We start from the raw sequence: 19,466 nt of genomic DNA, 5'->3' as shown, positions 1-19,466 counted from the left end.
GATAGGGGCAACAAATAGTAAAATGAATAATATGAGGGGCCAGGAATAGCAATTTTGGAGATATAAGGAAAAAGAAAAAGTGACAATAATTGTTAGAAAATAGGGATCTCATCTCATTCAAATCAAATGGGACATTACAATATTTTTGATTTTGTGACATTTTGCCAAACTTTTTTTTTTTTTTTAATAAAAAAAGTTGGGAGAGAAATTGTTTCTAAGTAAAGCATTTCTTTTTTCTTCATAATATTGCAACTTATTTATTTATTGGCCCTACCCCTTTTTAAATTTGTGGTTGCAACATGAACGTTGAAGCTCTATCCTAGTTCAAGATCGATCTCTTTCAATTAGGGTTGTTCATATGGTTTGAGAACTTGACAAACTCGGATTTGAGAGTCAAACTAGAATTGAATTTTTGGTTAGTGGGTTGATTTAGTTCAACGACGGATGCTAAGGTTACTCACTTATAAACCACGTTTTATCCCAATAATCCTCAACAATCCTCCCCAACAATCCTCCCCTCGAACAAAGTACACTATAAGCCTCTCCTAAATGATATTTGAGGAATCTATTGTCATGACTAAGATTATGACATGACTCTGATACCATTTTAGAAATCACGACTCTCCAGAATGGTATGATATTGTCCACTTTGAACATAAGCTCTCAGCCTTCTTCCAATAGAGATAGTATTCCTCATTTATAAATCTATGATCTTCAACTAAATTAACCAATGTAGGCTCACTCTCAATAATCATAATCCTCAACCGTTACGTGTCTGAATAAGTATCGTTTTATCCCAACCAAAGGCAACGAATAAACTACTTTAGGTTTGACCGACGGTTAGTGGTATATTTTATATTTTTTTTTTTTTTTTTGACAAATTGGAAGAAACAAGTGAGGTTGATCTTTACGTCAATCATGATATTTGTAAAGAAATGGTGTATGAGGTGGCGAAGGTTGAATAAAGATTCTCTCTCTTTTTAAATAATATTAATTAAGATTCTAATTTAACTTTAATTTAGAATATTCAACAAATCAACTTTATTAACCACATAATTACATTGCTAATCATATTGTAACGGCGCAATTAATAATTAAAGTTAAGATTAATTAAACAAACTATAGTTGAATTTTAGTATTCAATTACTTGGAACCTTAGCACATGCAAATTATTTTCATTACCATATGAATTAATTAAAATAATTAGTAATTTTCTAATGTTCCAATTATGCTTTCGGTTAGATCTTAATTAATTAATTAATTATATATGTATTTCTTTTCCAAACCATTGTTTAATTTATCTTCTATTATATTTTTTTTTAATATACAAAGGAAACACAATTTCTAATAAATAAAAAATATTTATTTATTTAGATGGGGTAGGGTAGTGATCGAATATAATCTTGTCTTTGTTAGATGAACACGACTCTCCACAATAGTATGATATTGTCCACTTTGAGCATAACTTCTCATGACTTTGATCATTTTTTACTGTCTTTGAGGAGGTCTGACTTTGATACCATGTTAGATGAACACAACTAAGTTTAGGGTATTGCTCTGATACCATATGAACACGACTCTCCACAATGGTATGATATTGTCCACTTTGAGCATAAGCTCTTATGGTTTTGGTTTGGGATTCCCATAAAGACCTCGTACCAATGGAGAGACTATTATTTGTTTATAAACCCATGATCATTCCCTAAATTAGCGGATGTGGGAATTTCATCATCCAACGGGAAGAAATCTCTCCAAATTCTCTCTCAATCTTTATTTAAATGGAGATTTTCCGTTCTATTTGTATGGTTTATATGGATTTCTATTAGGTAAGTTAAAATAAAATTGAAACCCGAAGAAATAAAATAAAATAAAATCCTAGAATTTGAATTCTAATTTCCCATTTCTAAAAATAAAAATAAAATAAAATAAAAATCTCAAATATGTTGGAAGGTCAAACATAAATGGCATGGAAAGTCAAAGTCAATCCGGCGGTCGGATTGGGTGTTTGGAATTTTTGGAGACTAAAATATATAATATAATAAAATTTTCTAAATGCCTCGTGATCAGTCAAATTAGGATTTAAAAATAATTAAAACAAAAATTGATAATATTTTCTTCATTTATTTTGAAAAATCAAAATAAAATATATTTTTAAATTATAAATTCTATTATATATAAATTTAAATTTTATGTATTAAAGATATTTAGTACTAAACTATATATCATATTTAATATTTTATTAGAATTGACAAATATATAGATATTTGCTTTTTAACATATATATCACAAATATAAATGAAAAAGTTTCACACACGATATAAAAACCATTTTGGTTTAGCAACCCCAATCCTTTCTTTTAATGGCTTTTGAAATCTTCTACTGTTCTTCTCCATGACCACTGCTGGCTTTAACGCCGCAGGGGCAGTCGTCATGGCTGCCACATGCAGTGCTGATTGATTACTCTTCGGCTCCACCCTTTTGACCTCCAAATCATCACTCATCATACTTTGTACATACAACATCACCTTTTCCAACACAATCGATTTTCCCTCAACCAATATAGTCTCTTTCATTTTCTTCCCAATCTTCCCTTCATCCTTCATATAAACCCTAACCTAAACCTATCAACCTTCTGCAGAGATTTACTTTTGGAATTTGGGCACCGCACTGGCCTCTTCGCCAACCAAGTTGCCACTGCCCTTCTAGCCAAAATTGGCTCCTTCGCCCACGGTGGCGACTCTTCCAGCTTCAACATTGTCTTTGTCCCTTGCTCTAGATTTCCTCTTCTACTTCTTGGGTTGACATATTCTCACTAGAGCCAAGGTAGCATCGTCGGTAAACGACGATCTCTATTCATGGGATAGACATATTCTTGTCAAAGCTAAGACAGCATCGCCACTGAGCGGCAAACCATCTGCACTTTTCGATGGTCAAGAAAGTGTTTCTCTACACCTCCTCCGAATCAGTTGTTGACATCTTCACGGAAAGTGTTTCTCGATCTCTCTTTGAATTTTTCAGATCCAAGCTTCACGTTCGTTCAAATCCGACGCTCAGCTTGTGGGAGGTATTAAGGATATTTAGTACTAAATTATAGTTTACATATATATCATATTTGATATTTTATTATAAGTCAAATATATCCTTAATAATTTATTTGATAATTTAGTTAGTAATAAATCGTAGTTTACCATATATATCATATTTGATATTTTATTACAAGGTAAATATCTAGCTATTTGACTTCTTACCAAAGATATCTTTCCATTTATTGTTATTTCTGTTTATTACTCTTTCCATATCCTTGTAATTTATTTGATTATAAATAAGATAACTACCATTTGAGTGTGGTGGATTTAGCAAACATTTTGGTATAGGAGTTATCTTATTTATAATCAAATAAATTACAAGGATATGGAAAGAGTAATAAACAGAAATAACTATAAATGGAAAGATACCTAAGGTAAAAAGACAAATATATGATATTTGCATTATAATAAAATATCAAATATGATATATATATATGGTAAACTATAATTTATTACTAAATATCCTTAACACCCCACCGCAAGTTAAGCGTCGGATTTGAATGAACGTGAAGCTTGAATCTGAAAAATTCAAATAGAGGTTTAGAAACACTTTTCGTGAATATGTCAACAACCTGGTTCGGAGGAGGCATAGAAAAACACTTTCTTGGCCATCGAAAACTGCAGAGGGATCGTTGCTCAGCGGCGATGCTGTCTTGGCTTCGGCGAGAATATGTCTAACTCATGAAGAGGGATTGTCGCTTACCGACGATGCTGCCTTGGCTCTAGTGAGAATATGTCAATCCAAGAAGTAGAAGGGGAAACCTAGAGCAAGGGACAAAGACAATGTTGAAGCTGGAAGAGTCGCCACAGTAGGCGAAGGAGCCAATTTTGGCTAGAAGGGAGGCGTAACTTGGTTGGCGAAGAGGCCTGTGCGGTGTCAAGATTCCAAAGGTAAATCTCAGCAGAAGGTTGATAGGTTTATGTTAGAGTTTGTGTGAAGGATAAATGGAAGATTGGGAAGAAAATGAAATAGACTATGTTGGTTGAGAAAAAATCGATTGTGTTGGAAAATGTGAGGTTGTATGTACAAAGTATGGCGAATGGTGATTTAAAGATCAAAAAGGGTGGAGCCGAAAAGTAATTAATCGACCCTACATGTGGCAGTCATGGAAACTTGCCTTGCGGTGTCAAAGCCAGGGTGGTGGATTAAGCAAACATTCACATGGTAACTCTGATCCCTTATTTTCAAAACGCTAAATTTTTAATTTTTTATTAATAGATTTGTAAATTTATAAATTAGGTTGAGTTAATTAAAATTTTCCTTATGGAATTGAAAAATAATTTTGAATCAACTCGAAATTTTAGGTTGGTTAGGCTAATGATCTAAACAATCGGAATAGAGTTCACAATCCTCTATTTTTGGATTGAGTTCTCAGGTTATCTTTTTAATTATTTAATAAAAATTGTACTTATCTACGATATATGTTACATTAATAACTAAAATATAATAAAACTCATATATCTAACATTGAGAAATTACAACTTATCGCTAACATCAGTAACAAACGTAACATATTTTTAATTTTCATAATAATAAGCAGTGTAGAGTTCGGTTGAGTTATAACTCTATTTTTGGAATGGTCGGGTTGACCGACTAAAAAAATGTAAACCTACGAAATACCCCGAACTTTTGGTTTTCAAAAAATTCAACCGAATTCAAACAATAAAAGAAATCTAACCTAACTGAATCTTTATGATTTGGGTTAGGTAGTCTAAGTAGGTCAAACTATCGAGTCATATGAACACTCCTATATAGCATACAGGAAAATACAAACTCAACCATGAAATCTATTAGTGATAACTTTTATCACTAATAATGTAACAACTCAAACTCATTGCTAGCAAATATTGTTCACTTTGGCCCGTTACGTATCGCCATTAGCCTCACGATTTTAAAATACATCTACTAGGGAGAGATTTTACATCCCCCTTATAAGGAATTCTTCGTTCCACTCTTCAACCAATGTGAGATCTCACAATCCACCCCTTCAGAACCTAGCGAGTGTCTGACTCTGATACTATTTGTAACAGCACAAATCCATCGCTAGCAGATATTGTCCGCTTTGGCCTGTTACGTATAACCATCAACCCCACGGTTTTAAAACACGTCTACTATGGAGAAGGTCTAGCCCTACTCTGACCAATGTCCCACATTATTCTGGTGATTAGCTCTAATACTTGTCAGATCCCACATTGGTGAGAGAGATAAACGAAACATTCCTTATAATAGTGTGAAAAATCTCTCTATAGTAGACGTGTGCTAAAATCGTGAGACTGATGATGATACGTAACAGGCCAAAACGGACAATATCTGCTACGATATGCTTGAGCTATTCCAAATAAACTTCAGCATATTAGTATATTTTTTTATAAGAGTCTATTTACCGATAAACTTTAATAATAACTAAGATGAAGTATCTTCAATAGGCATCAATCACTCATTAATATACGTGGATGAGAGATAGAAACTTATCAATGATGTATTATGTATATAGTTAGAAGTTATAATCAATGATGAATTATTATATATGATTTAAATACATCTACGACAATAGCTTATCAATAAATTGACTTCAATCACAACCATGTCGATCGAACACTTATTGAAGCTATTATTTTAATGTTGATTAAAATCTACGAACATTATATATTTATCGATAATGTTTCTATCTATACATGATAGAAGCTTTTCATGAACTTAATATCAAAACTAAGATTTAGTCTATCTTTCGCGAACCAACGTCTATCAATAGTATCGTAAATGTGACTATAAATTTTGTGACTTATAAATTTTTTTTTTAATTTTTATTTCAGGCCATTTATTTTATTTGAAATAAAATAAAGCTTAAAAAAGTATTTTAGACATGGGACCCACATGTCTAGTTAACACGTGTAGAGTAGTGGATGGATATGGAGTTGCCAAAGAGGAAGCGGTGGATGAAGTGGGGCCCAGAGAAGGGGAACAGATCATGTGGGGAAATGGGCCCACTCTACACACTCACAAGCTCCAACTTGGAGCTCAATAAGAGGAACAAGGGTAAAATAGTCTTTTCCTTAATATTTATTAAATGAATATGTATATATATATATTAAAAAAGAAATTAAATTCCGGATGAAGACAGACATACGCACACGGAGACGCCTTTTGCCCTTTTTTTCCCCCAAAAAGAAAAAAAAAAAAAATCTATTTTGTTATTTTATTAATAAAATAATAATAATAAAGAGGTTTGGATGACGTGGCATCAAAGTATTTGGAGCGTCCTACACGGCAACAGCTTTTTGTCGGACCCTGTTTACTGTGTCTTTGCTTTTTTTTTTTTTTTTTTGGATATATTTCTTTTTAATACATATTATTTTTTTTATATATTTTGTCACGTATATTGTTATATTAATTTAAAAAATTGTGTATGGTGTATAAATTATAATAGTAGTTCGAGTGTATTAGAATCGATCATGAATTCAAGGTTGGTTCGATAAGGTTTTGTTTGATAATAATTCCAATCTTATTTATTTATTTTGCTAGTTAATCTTTAAAAATAGTATCAGAGCCATACTCCGAATGGTATGCGAGCAAGGACGTTGAACTCCAACAGGATGGATTATGAGATTCCACATCGTTTGGAGAGGAGAACGAAACATTTCTTATAAGGGTGAGGTGCGAAAATCTCTATCTAATACACACATTTCAAAACAGCGATACGTAACAATTCAAAACAGACAATATCTATTAGTGGTGGGCTTCGACTATTACAAATAATATCAGAGCTAGATACCGGGCGGTGTGTCAATGTGGACGTTAGGTCTTCAAAGAGGTGGATTGTGAGATCTCACATCAGTTAAAGAGATGAACAAAACATACGTTATAAGGTGATGTGCGGATGCCTTTGTCTAGTAGAAGAATTTTAAAATCGTGAGCTAATGACAATACTTAACGGGTCAAATCGAACAATATTTGCTAACGGTTGTGATATTATATATATATATATATATATATATATATATATATATATATATATATATATATATATATATATACATTGGTATATATATATATATAATTCCACCCATGTTTTAAAAATGTTTTTTTTTATAGTATAGTGTATGCTTTTTTTTCCTCTTTCATGGAAGATAGGGAAAAGCAAAATAAAGGTTCTTGGGACAAGAAAAGCAAAGCCAACCTGGTGAAAACGGCAACTCAATGTATATTATTTGTATTACAAATCCAATGGATTTGGCCTTTCAAAACTACAATAATACACCATTGTTATCTTCATTTCCCTTGTTGGATTCATCAAAATCAATACCAACCTTTCAAAATATTAATATTTGTCTCGTTATTCTTCAAGAACCTCATCGATCACGACCTCGTGTGTCATGCATGCTTAATTCATTAGGTTTTTCCAATTGACGTAAACGAAACTCGTTGTTTAAGAAGTTGAGGAATTCTTAATTCTAGTTTCATCTCGAAAAATGTATCTTTTTTCGATTAAGACTGAGCATATTGTTCGACAATATTTTTGAATATGGCAAGAAATTATGTTTGAATGTAATGTACGTTAGGCGTATGCAATTAGAATTGTGCATATGACCTGAAAACTCGACCAACCTGACCTACTCAAGTTGGTTCATGGGTTAACACTTTTTTGGTTCAATCAATCCGACCAACCCGAAAATAGGGTTACAACCCAACCCTAATGTACTTTTAAGATTATTATTAAGATTAAGAATATTTTGAGTTTATTTAAAACAATGTCTTCCATTAGTTAGGAACGTAACGTGAGAGATCCGTAATATATACTCATTGGTACGAGGTTTTTTTGGGTAGTTTCAAAGACAAAACTGTGAGGGGTTTATGACTAAAGTGGATAATATCATATCATTGTGAAGATACGTGGAGATTTGTTGTCCTTATCAATGTAACTAGAAGTATTCTTTGAAAAACTCTCGATACCACATGTCGAATGTTTTTGGATTTTATACTTGATTAAAGAGTAATTCAAATAATACTTTTAAGTCGATAAAGCAAACATCAAAGCAGATCGATTGTTTGATACTTGAATCTGCAATTGTTGAACTAAACAACTTTTGATTTTGAATCGAGAAAAATGAAACCCAAAATAATTTTATTGAGGTGTACTATTGAATCATTGAAAAGTAGATTATATTTCTCGACCCTACCGGAGCACATTTTTCTTTGAAACAAAGAACAAAAGTTTGGGATTCCCCACCACACATGATCGCAAAAATGGACTCTTTCTCTTTAAAGTTGTGGCCTACCAATTAGCTACTTGGGCAATGTCCTTTGGGAAATGGAGTTGTGAATTTGAAGAGGTGAAGAGGGAAAGATGGTCAAGTTCAAAGCTTAGATTCATGTGGATAAAGAGACATGACATTGACCTAATAACTTGTAACTTTTTCTTTAGATTCTTCTCTTTCAATCTTTTTGATTGTTTTGTATTGAATTATTACCTTTTATTCTTCTTCTTGTTCTCCCTCGATTTTTATTATTCGGGAATGATCGAGAGAGAAAAAAAGAATTATCTTCTCTTCTATTTAATCATTGATATATGCTCAAAAGATATTAGTCAATCAGTGGTATAACGACCCAGATATTGTCTTATTTTAGCTTTCCCTTTCGGGCTTCCCCTCAAGACTTTAAAACGAGTCTGCTAAGGGAAGGTCTCCACACTCTTATAAATGTTATAAATGGTGGTTTGTTCTCCTCCCAACCAATGCGGGACATCACAATCCACCCCCTTCCCCAGTGTTTTTGCTGGCACTTTTTCCTTCCTCCAATAGATGTGGAACCACCCCAACCAATGTGGGACATCACAATCCACCCCCTTCCCTAGCGTCATCGTTGGCACTTTTTCCTTCCTCCAATCGATGTGGGACCGCTCCAAATCCACCCCTTTTGTGACCCAGTGTCTTTACTGGCACACCGCCCCAACCAATGTGGGATATCACAATCCACCCCCTTCCCTAACGTCATGCACTTTTTCCTTCCTCCAATCGATGTGGGACCGCTCCAAATCCACCCCTTTTGTGATCCAGTGTCTTTACTGGCACACCGCCTTGTGTCTACCCCCCTTTGGGAAACAGCGAGAAGGCTGGCACATCATCCGGAACCTGGCTCTGATACCATTTGTAAAGACACATGCCCACCGCTAGCAGATATTATCCCTTTCGAGCTTCCCCTCAAGGCTTTAAAATGCGTCTACTAGTGGAAGATTCCACACTCTTATAAATGGTGGTTTGTTCTCCTCCCAACCAATGTGGGGCATCATAAGTGGCATCCCTAGACTTGAATTGGAGACATTCAGTGTGTTAAATTGACATGATAACTAACTACACAACGACAACAAATGATACGCTAGTGCTGTTTCGTATGAAGATACAATAATAAAGACCGTAAGCTTGCTGCTACAAGAGTACAAAGCGACGATGGAGTAAAAAGAAAGATGAAATTAGGGTTTTAAACCTTAGTTTCGTGGCCATCAATAAAGAAAGGATTGAAAATAAGGATATGTCTTGAATTTAAATTAACATTATAAGCAATGTCATCCACAAAGGCTCGTTCTAATGGTCTAAACCCTTGTCGGACAGTGATCAAACTTGTTCGATTTTGTAGATTTAATATCAAAATGAAGTGGGTAATCCCATTTGAAGTCGATCGGTTCCTAGAATTGAATAAAAGAAAAGACAAGCAATATGAAGGTTTTTTAACGAAATGCTCATTGAGAAGGCCGACAATGCTTATGTGGGTCAACATCGGCTGATCTAATAGCTACACAACCCGCGAGCATGACCGTAGAGGAAGAAGAAAAACGTCATTACTCTTTTAGAACATGTTGAATATAACTATTTGTGGGAAACATAAAAAGAAATTAAAAAATACTCGGTAAAAACTACGAAACTATGTCCTCTACTGTGCTTGAGACTGATTAGGACTTCTTGAGATGAAAACCTTAATAAAGTGGATGAATATTTATAAGAGAGGCTAGATAATTTATTCTAAAATATCGGATCATTGGGTCCTATAATATCTAAATCATTTTCTTCAAATATACCTTACCTTTATTACTAAAATGTCTAAATCATTTTTAAAAAATATATAGATAATGAGCTCAATACAATTATTGGGCTTGACCCCGTTGGGCTAATGATGATATTTTAACAAAACACATGTGAAAAATAGAGATTGATCGTATGAGAATAAATGTCAAAAAAATCGTGAGAGTAAGGGGAAAGAATGTCAGAATCTCATTGTCAATTGTCGATGAAAACCTATTGTGAAAACTATTGCAAGCACTATCGTACTTAGAATCGATGACTATGAAACTACTTTAGGATGAGGTTGTGATATAGTTTGCATGTGAGAGGAGGAAGAGAAATTTGTGAAATCTAGGCTCCGGGTGAAGATGAACATCGAGCATATTTGTTAATATGACATGAACGGTTACATGTTAACTCAAGTTCGTGATTGCTTGTGTTGTTTTTCCTTGAATGAGTATAGGGAGAAACGATGAGGTGAGACTAGGGTGCTTGAGACTAAGTAGGCTAGACAAAGACCTAGAATAGGATACCTCTAGGATACCGCGCATTCAGGCTCGCAAAAGAATGACTAGCAGACCCAGACCCCAGTATTCCAAACCATGACAGGTTTGAGAGACCTTGCGCGAGAATCCTAGAGATGAATGAATCCAAGTCTAAGCCATCAAGATTTGCACTAGAAAGATCTAGTAAGACACCACGGTGACTGTAGACAACCGAGGTAGCTCAGAAGCTTCATTTTCCTCACTGCTCTGATACCAAAATCGTTGAACCAAGCAAAGCCGGATGGAGTATTGTGATTTGTTCCCCGACCTAGTGGTGATAGCTAAATGGTCTCCAAACAGAACCACTGAGCTGTAAAAACACATCCCTGAGTGGGGAAGTGTGGGACCATGTAGGATGACTAGTAGCTGACTGACACACAAGGATCACAACCCCCCAATTTTAGTGGTAGCATGGTCTGGTGGTGGGTTGTCAGCTAATCTCTACAAATGATGTTTTGAGAGTGATACTATTCAGTTCTAGCCATACTGTCCCCTCAATTTTATTCATGAGGTCGCGCCTTATCCCAAGACATTGATCATTGATCATTCAGTGCACAAGATGAGGAAACATCTCAGGTGTAGAAAAGAGAGTTGGAGCTTAGTTCATACTCCCTAGAACACCATGACAAGTTTGTGGATACCTACTGAGATAAGAATGTGAAAATAGCCTACAAATAGGTTGCTTTCTGGTTATTCTTATATTCATTCCTTTTTACTCTTCTTTTTCAGGTGAGTGAAGCCATGGATCAAGGCGGGAGAGAGTTCGAGAGTCTTAAAGCCACAGAGGAGTGTCCCGAGCCATCTAGAAGTCTATACATGTCATGCATAGTTACTTTGTACATTTTGTACCCCACAAACTTCTTTAATGAAACTCTTGACAATTTGTTTTGATTAAATTTTTTGTTCTTAATTGCTAAAAATTTTCAGCAATTTCTTCTTGCTTATCTCTTTTTTCATGGTTCATTGCATAGTATGTTAAGGGTCGCTCGAAATCGAGTCTCAAATTTTGGAGTGGGATACTTGTTCATTCGAATTTGACATACATTAAAAACAGTTTCGACATAGATTCAGAAAACAACATTCTCTAACCCAATTTCTTTATTTTGTTAACATAATGAATATTGGGTTCATTACTTAGAAAGGGTTTCAATTCTTGTTTGAGATGGAGTTTGTGAGTGCATATCCACCGTCATAACCTCCTTCTTCTCCACTTCCTTTGCTATTATCATGCTCTCCTCCATGACCTCCTCCACTGCCGTAAGCACCGCCGGCCCCAATTCCAGAGCCACCAGCATGGCCTCCGTAACCACCGCCGGCGCCAATGCCAGAACCACCTGCATGGCCTCCTACTCCGTCTCCCCTTCCATACCCACCGTCGACTCCTCCACCATTTCCATATCCATGGGAATCTCCATACCCATTTCCATTTCCATTTCCATTTCCATTTCTACTTCCATAGCCGATATCATGATCTCTTCCTTGCCCATACCCACCATTGCCTCCATTTTCATAACCTCCACTTCGCCCACCACCGTAACCAACACCATGATCTTCTCCACCTCCATATCTACTCCCACTTCCATATCCTGCTCCTCCTACGCCCGAGCTAACCCCTCCTCCGTATGCATTTCCTCCACCGTTACCATATCCCGAACCCCTTACTCCACCACTTCCATAGCCTGAACCTCCCAGAGCCGACCCTCTGACTCCATATTCTCCACCCGATCTTCCACCATATGCATTATCATAGGATTCGTCACGATGCCCTGAATCGTACCCTTCTCTAGGGTTAGGGCGATCGTAGCCATAGTGACGTGTTCGGGGATCATAATCAAGAAGGGTTCGGGCAGCGGAAGCTAAACCCAACCCTACAAGGAGAAGAAAGGTAAGGCACAAGACTCTAGTGATAGCCATGGAGAGAATTTGAGGATACCTAGAATGAATCCATTGATCTCTTTATATAGGAAATGGTGGAGGGTTCATCATCTTCTCATGGGTGTGCTTAATGGTAAAGAGGGCGCCACATGGGGAAATAAAAAACAATTTGGATATGTATCTCCACAAATGTCGATGAGGCAAGCACTATAATGTGCCTTTTCTCCTATTTGGCTCACACATTAGATTTGAACTAAATTCATATGAATATTTAAGTAAGGTTATGATCCCATCCTCCATTTACAAGATCCTACAATATTTTGTAAGATTGAAAACGGAAGGTCACTTAATTTACTTTTATCTGTTCTTCTTACTTCACATTAGTTAAGGTTGTTTTTTAATTTAACCGAACGATGTTTGCAACCATTATTACAGAACTGTTTTGTGATTGAATTTCAAGCATTTTCATGTTGAGTTTGTCATTTCTTAATGGTTAGATTTTGTTGTTCTAAATGTTTTCATTTTTAAGCTTAGGCCTTCTCTTGCTAAGTTATTTGGTTACATCGAATATGACCCTCCAATCTAAATTTCTCTTCTTCAATAAGGATTAATAGGAGCATTGTAGAAAGATATTTGTATGATTAAATTCACAATGCCTATAAAAATCCACTACCTAAAGAACATATATTAAATTAGGGTTCTTTATCCCTTTTCTTACTTGAACCGCCATGAGATTTGATACATGAAATAATGGATTATGAAACGACATTGCATTACTATAATATCTTTTTCATATCATATATGCATGTTTCCCTAATTCCCACTTGAACAAAATACATTAAATAATCTCTCACTTGGAGTACAATAATGGTGGAATAAATCATCACATTTTAAGGATATTAAATTTCATCATGTTTGCACTCAAAATAATAATAATAATAATAATAAAATTTCTTGGTGCTTTAATTGAGAGTGATGCACTTAATTTTACTTTTCAGATATATTATCCTTTCCATAAAATTTTAATCTTTTTCATTTATGGTAAAAATGATTTAAAATAAGCTACAATAGTGGAAAAATTAGAAATCAATAAAATTGGATTTTAGGTGTCTGGTTCAACTGAATCAACCATGTCATCATCTTCTACTATAGAAAAGGGTTAGTGTTGCACATCTCGACCTACTAGAGACTAAAAGTGAGATTTGTCCAAGCATTCTATGTCTTGTCTTGAGGTTTCTTCATCAAACTTGCAGACATGGTATTTACTTGGTCTTGCATGCCTTATTCACTCTCGTTTCCTACTTGCACGGTGGTCCAAAATTTCACAATTTCACTACTCGACCCTAATTCAAGTTATAATAAGCTTACTATTAAAAATGATTTGGAAACAGTCAAATAAAAGGTCGAATCGAATGGGAAAAACTAACCCTTTGGGCATCACACGTGATTGGAAAAACTCTTACATGAAGGTTTCATGCTTTATTGCCACGAGCGAGTCCAAATGCATAGTCATCGATGTTCTTTGTTTCGAATCCCAATTGACGTATCTCAAACGAATTTATGGATATCTTAAAAGAACTAGACGCATGTCTAAACTTAATCCTTTGTTACATGCTCGCTGAGTTTTATAGTTAATGTCTCATATAGTTTCTTTTCACCAATACATACTAGAGTTCGAAGTATAAATGAGAATGAGATTTCTCATATCAATTTTAAAGACTTCTAAATCAAAGTCTTGAATCATAACTTCTCTCGTCAAGAAATATTATTGAGTTCAGAGTCTTATTATTCTACTTCACGGTCAAATCTAAGTATATTTGAAGTTTCTTATAAAATAATCTTTGATTCAAAACAAACATTTTACCCACTCAAACACTTTCAACCTATTGGATATAACCCACGATCAAAATATGTTGAAATAAATAAAAAATCATGTTGTTGTAAAGAGCATACATCTCAGGAGTATTTACAGTGGAGAAGTCAGAACTAATTTCCTAAACTTTCCATCCAAGTTACTACCACTAGCAATTTTCGTGAATAAATCATAACTATTTTCTAAACTTATTCAAGTTAAAAACTTTTTTTACCAAGTCAAGATTAATGACTCATATTCTCCCCAGTAAGCTTGATTTTGCTTTAGATTCTTGCTTTCGAATAACTTCTGCATGTTTGTAAAGCTTAACTCTTGCTAAGGCGTTGGTGAGAATATTTGCATGTTGCTCTGTAGTGTCAACATTGCTTGGTTCGTGATCAACTCTGTATTTTTCATAAAAAAATTTAATTCCACAACATGCAATTTCTTCCGCTTCTCTCTTATGTATAGGGACTTCATCTTATAGGGTACTCCTTTGTCTTTCAACCTTTTTCTTTTATACATGCCTCTAGCCTCGTTTGGTTGAGAGGACAAGTTTGATGTCCCATTTTTCTTACGCCTTGGTGGCCTTTCTCTAGGCCTACGTGGTTAGGTTGTTCTTCGCTGAGTGTAGTAGTCTCTGGTTTCTTCTTGGCTATGTTCTTCGGTTCCTTTTTCTCTTGACACATTTATTTCTTCTTCACTTTCTTGTTGTCAACGCCAATGGATACTTTTGGAAGAGTTTGATGGTCTTTCAATAGTATCTTATACCGACAGTTTCGCAACCGTTTTACTTACTTTCATCAACAGAGCTTAGTTTTTATTGTATATCTTGAGGAACGAGTCAACTATCTCTACTCTAATAATATCTTGAGAAACGTTTATGTTGTCAATTGACCAAGGCTAATAATATTTCTCTTCAACTCGGGATGTAATATACTTTAGTTAATAGACATTGATCGTCGTTCTTACACTGGAACAAGATAGACCATATGCCTTGGATCGGTAAAATTGATCATTCGCCAAACTTCATGTTTCCAGTGAGCTTCTCATCAAGCTCTTTGAACTTTGCTCGATTTCCAATCATGTGGTTGCTCGCTCCATTGTCTAGGTACCACATTCTGGTCTCCACTTGATTTTCTCCATCTATGAAGGGGTTCGCATAACCTTCTCTTCATTGAGCACCAACAGGTTGAGTATTTTCTCGCCCAACATCAATGTGGGCTCTTCATCATCCATGGACATGAGGTTTGCCTCCTCATCACGCCCATTGTTGTGGCACTTTACCGCATAATGCCCGTATTTTCCACAAGAGTAACACTTGATCATACTCTTGTCCTTCTGAGGCTTGGCATTGACATGAATTTGTGAGGTATTGTGACAACCTCCTCTACCACCACATCTACGGTCATGTCCACAACCACGTCTACGACCTCTGTTTTTCTTGTTATGGCTCCCACGTCCCCTCGTACATGAAAAAGAAGTGTCATTGCATCTTTCTTCTTCGTCTGTGCGAGCCACTTCTCATGTGTGAGTAAGAGGTATTTCTCCTCCTTTTTGTTTTCATAATCACGAAGTCTCTCCTCATGGACCTTAAGACGGCCAATGGCCTTCTCAACCGACATGTTCTTGAGGTCATCGAATTGCTCGATGGAGGCAACAATCATGAATCTTGGGGGAACTGCTCGAAGGAACTTCTGGACGACGGAGGTCTCCTCCACCACATCACGTAATGAACAAACGCCGCTGACAATCATCGTCAACTTCATGAAAAATCCGTCTATTGACTCAATGTCCTTCATGCGGGTAGCCTCGAATCACTCTTCAAGGTCTCTACCTTTTTGCTTCCTTGACACGTTTCACACCCAAATGCATTGTTTGCAGTGCCTCATATGCTGCCTTGGCCGAGTCCTTCTCTGCCAACATGAGAAGTACGTCCTCCAAGGCTGCTTGGTAGATGGTGGCAAGAGTCATCTTGTCGTTATGCTCCTCAACGTCACCATGCTCGACGATGTCCCGCACGTCTTGTGCCTGTAAGTTAACACGCATCTTTATCGACCATTGATAAGATAAGGAACCACTACAAGGGGAGCAAGATTGGATTACCTTGTTGATCGAATATCTCAAGGCAAGAACATTGTTTGAGATTCAAATCACTCCATAAGCAAGATCGATCATGTCTAGCTTGAATGATTCTTGTTGATCAAATATCTCAAGGCAAGAACACTTGTTTGTTTGAGATTCAAATCACTCCACAAGCAAGATTGATCATGTCGAGCTTGAATGATTCTACATGCAACCTAAACTACATAGAATTGCAAAGAAACTTTGCCATTGGCTAAAGAAGAGCACAAATGCTTCTTTTACTATATTTTCCGAGTCTTCTTACAAATACAACGTACATGACTTTACATGACTTTATATGACCTCAAAATGAAACTATTAAAGACATTCCAAGAGTTGTAACCTTCCACTTTATGGCCATAATTAACCATTATGTAATTATAACCTAAAATAAATAAAAAGTCTTAAAATACATTAATAAAATACAATAACTCTAAATTAAAAGTCCACTCAAAATTTATAACATGAAACTTCATTCTTCTTCAATGTGGCATAAATTGAAATATCTTTTGATAATTTCAACAATATTTTCTTCACATCTTCATTGAAGTATATTGAATGATGGATGTCTCTTGGTTCATATCAACCATGTTACGTAGTTACTCTTCGTGTGTAATAGGTTATGGAGCGTTACATTCCCCTCCCTTCCGCCCCTTATAGTTTTCACTTCTCCAACCGTGACTTTGTAAGGTGACGAAATTTGTTTCGGCATCCTGGCTCTAATACCAAATGTTGGATATGACCCACGATCGAAATACATCGATACAAATAAAAAAAACAACAAGAACAACTTAAGGGGAGAGATCTTGTGAAACAAAGAAACGTTTAAACACTGAGCATACCTCTCACGATTATTTATGATGAGAAATCACAACTAGTTCCTAAACTTTTTCTTGGAGTTAAAATCACTAACCACCCATAAATAAATCACAAACTATTTTCTAAACTTCTTCCGGTCAATAGCTCATAGAATCTAATACTTCCCTTTAAAAGTAACCTTAGATTTTGAGTTGCGATAGATAGATGGAGAAAATAAGTATGATTGAATCAATTTGCTCAATCCCAATGTAATCCAAATTTTGTTTTATCATTGAACAGTTGATTCGAATTTAACATTCATTGAAAGCGGTTTCGACATAGATATAGAAAACAACATTCTCTAACCCAATTTCTTTATTTTGTTAACATAATGAATATTGGGTTCATTACTTAGGAAGGGTTTCAATTCTTGTTTGAGATGGAGTTTGTGAGTGCATATCCACCGTCATAACCTCCTTCTTCTCCACTTCCTTTGCTATTATCATGCTCTCCTCCATGACCTCCTCCACTGCCGTAAGCACCGCCGGCCCCAATTCCAGAGCCACCAGCATGGCCTCCGTAACCACCGCCGGCCCCAATTCCAGAGCCACCAGCATGGCCTCCGTAACCACCGCCGGCGCCAATGCCAGAACCACCTGCATGGCCTCCTACTCCGTCTCCCCTTCCATACCCACCGTCGACTCCTCCACCATTTCCATATCCATGGGAATCTCCATACCCATTTCTATTTCCATTTCCATTTCCATTTCTACTTCCATAGCCGATATCATGATCTCTTCCTTGCCCATACCCACCATTGCCTCCATTTTCATAACCTCCACTTCGCCCACCACCGTAACCAACACCATGATCTTCTCCACCTCCATATCTACTCCCACTTCCATATCCTGCTCCTCCTACGCCCGAGCTAACCCCTCCTCCGTATGCATTTCCTCCACCGTTACCATATCCCGAACCCCTTACTCCACCACTTCCATAGCCTGAACCTCCCAGAGCCGACCCTCCGACTCCATATTCTCCACCCGATCTTCCACCATATGCATTATCATAGGATTCGTCACGATGCCCCGAATCGTACCCTTCTCTAGGGTTAGGGCGATCGTAGCCATAGTGACGTGTTCGGGGATCATAATCAAGAAGGGTTCGGGCAGCGGAAGCTAAACCCAACCCTATAAGGAGAAGAAAGGTAAGGCACAAGACTCTAGTGATAGCCATGGAGAGAATTTGAGGATGCCTAGAATGAATCCATTGATCTCTTTATATAGGAAATGGTGGAGGGTTCATCATCTTCTCATGGGTGTGCTTAATGGTAAAGAGGGCGCCACATGGGGAAATAAAAAGAAAAGAAGACAATTTGGATATGTACCTCCACAAATGTCGATGAGGCAAGCACTATAGTATGCCTTTTCTCATATCTCGCTTACAAATTAAATTTGAACTAAATCATATGAATATCTAGGTAAGGCTTTGATCTCATCTTCCATTTACTAGATCTTGCATGATCTTTTAAGATTTAGAGAAAGAGCAAAGAAAAGCTTACAAGTGTAATTGAAAGTGCAAAGAAAAGCTTACAAATGTAATTGAAAGTAATATCTATTTTGATTTTGTTGGATATGACCTACGATCGAAATATGTCCAAACAAGTTAAAAGAAGTAGAACCTTAAGTAATTACCTTTTCAACTGTCTTTTTAGTGTTGCGAAAAATCATACATCTCGTGAGTATTTATAATGGAGAGAGCACTAACTAGCTTCTTAAATTTTTTCCTCAAGTTAAGAACCACTAATGATCTTCCTAACTAAAGCACAAAACTTAGTTTACAATTTGGCAACTAGTACCAATTCTATCGTAGTTGTTTCATAAATTAGTAACTTATTCTACTAAGTATACTGACAATTATCCTAAAGTTAATTCATATGTTAGTGACTTATTCTACTAAGTCAAGTTTATAAGCTCACACGCTTAGTTTCAATTCTTCTGATTTTCCATTAGCTAAAGTTCTTTTTGAATTTGACCCAACTGTGTTTTGGATTTCAAGTATTTTCATGTCGAGTTTAGTTACTTCTTAGTTAGATTTTGTTGCTCTAAATATTTTCATAGTGAAACTTAGATA

At 35.9% G+C, this 19,466-nt stretch overlaps 2 protein-coding genes and 1 long non-coding RNA gene across 3 annotated transcripts; all 3 read right to left on the bottom strand.

Moving 5' to 3' along the window:
• Positions 1 to 8,697: 8,697 nt before the first annotated feature.
• On the bottom strand, positions 8,698 to 9,353 carry LOC111465192. Its single transcript, XR_002714165.1, has 3 exons — positions 9,324 to 9,353; positions 9,083 to 9,088; positions 8,698 to 8,767 (listed from the first exon to the last, which is right to left on the bottom strand). It is a non-coding gene; the product is annotated as an uncharacterized LOC111465192 (long non-coding RNA).
• Positions 9,354 to 11,830: 2,477 nt separating this feature from the next.
• Positions 11,831 to 12,598, bottom strand: LOC111500189 (glycine-rich cell wall structural protein 1.8-like). The gene has a single exon (XM_023151843.1). It carries the CDS (start codon positions 12,596 to 12,598, stop codon positions 11,831 to 11,833), a length of 768 nt encoding a protein of 255 aa, XP_023007611.1.
• Positions 12,599 to 17,612: 5,014 nt separating this feature from the next.
• LOC111465170 (glycine-rich cell wall structural protein 1.8-like) lies at positions 17,613 to 18,588 on the bottom strand. The gene is made up of 2 exons (XM_023109481.1): positions 17,963 to 18,588; positions 17,613 to 17,917 (listed from the first exon to the last, which is right to left on the bottom strand). The coding sequence occupies exons 1-2, from the start codon at positions 18,567 to 18,569 to the stop codon at positions 17,757 to 17,759; spliced, it is 768 nt and encodes a 255-aa protein (XP_022965249.1). The 5' UTR covers positions 18,570 to 18,588; the 3' UTR covers positions 17,613 to 17,756.
• Positions 18,589 to 19,466: the final 878 nt, after the last annotated feature.

The sequence above is a fragment of the Cucurbita maxima genome, unplaced genomic scaffold (assembly GCF_002738345.1).
Source record: "Cucurbita maxima cultivar Rimu unplaced genomic scaffold, Cmax_1.0 Cma_Scf00028, whole genome shotgun sequence".
Taxonomy (NCBI): domain Eukaryota; kingdom Viridiplantae; phylum Streptophyta; class Magnoliopsida; order Cucurbitales; family Cucurbitaceae; genus Cucurbita; species Cucurbita maxima.
This window is presented reverse-complemented; position numbering and strand designations above follow the sequence as displayed.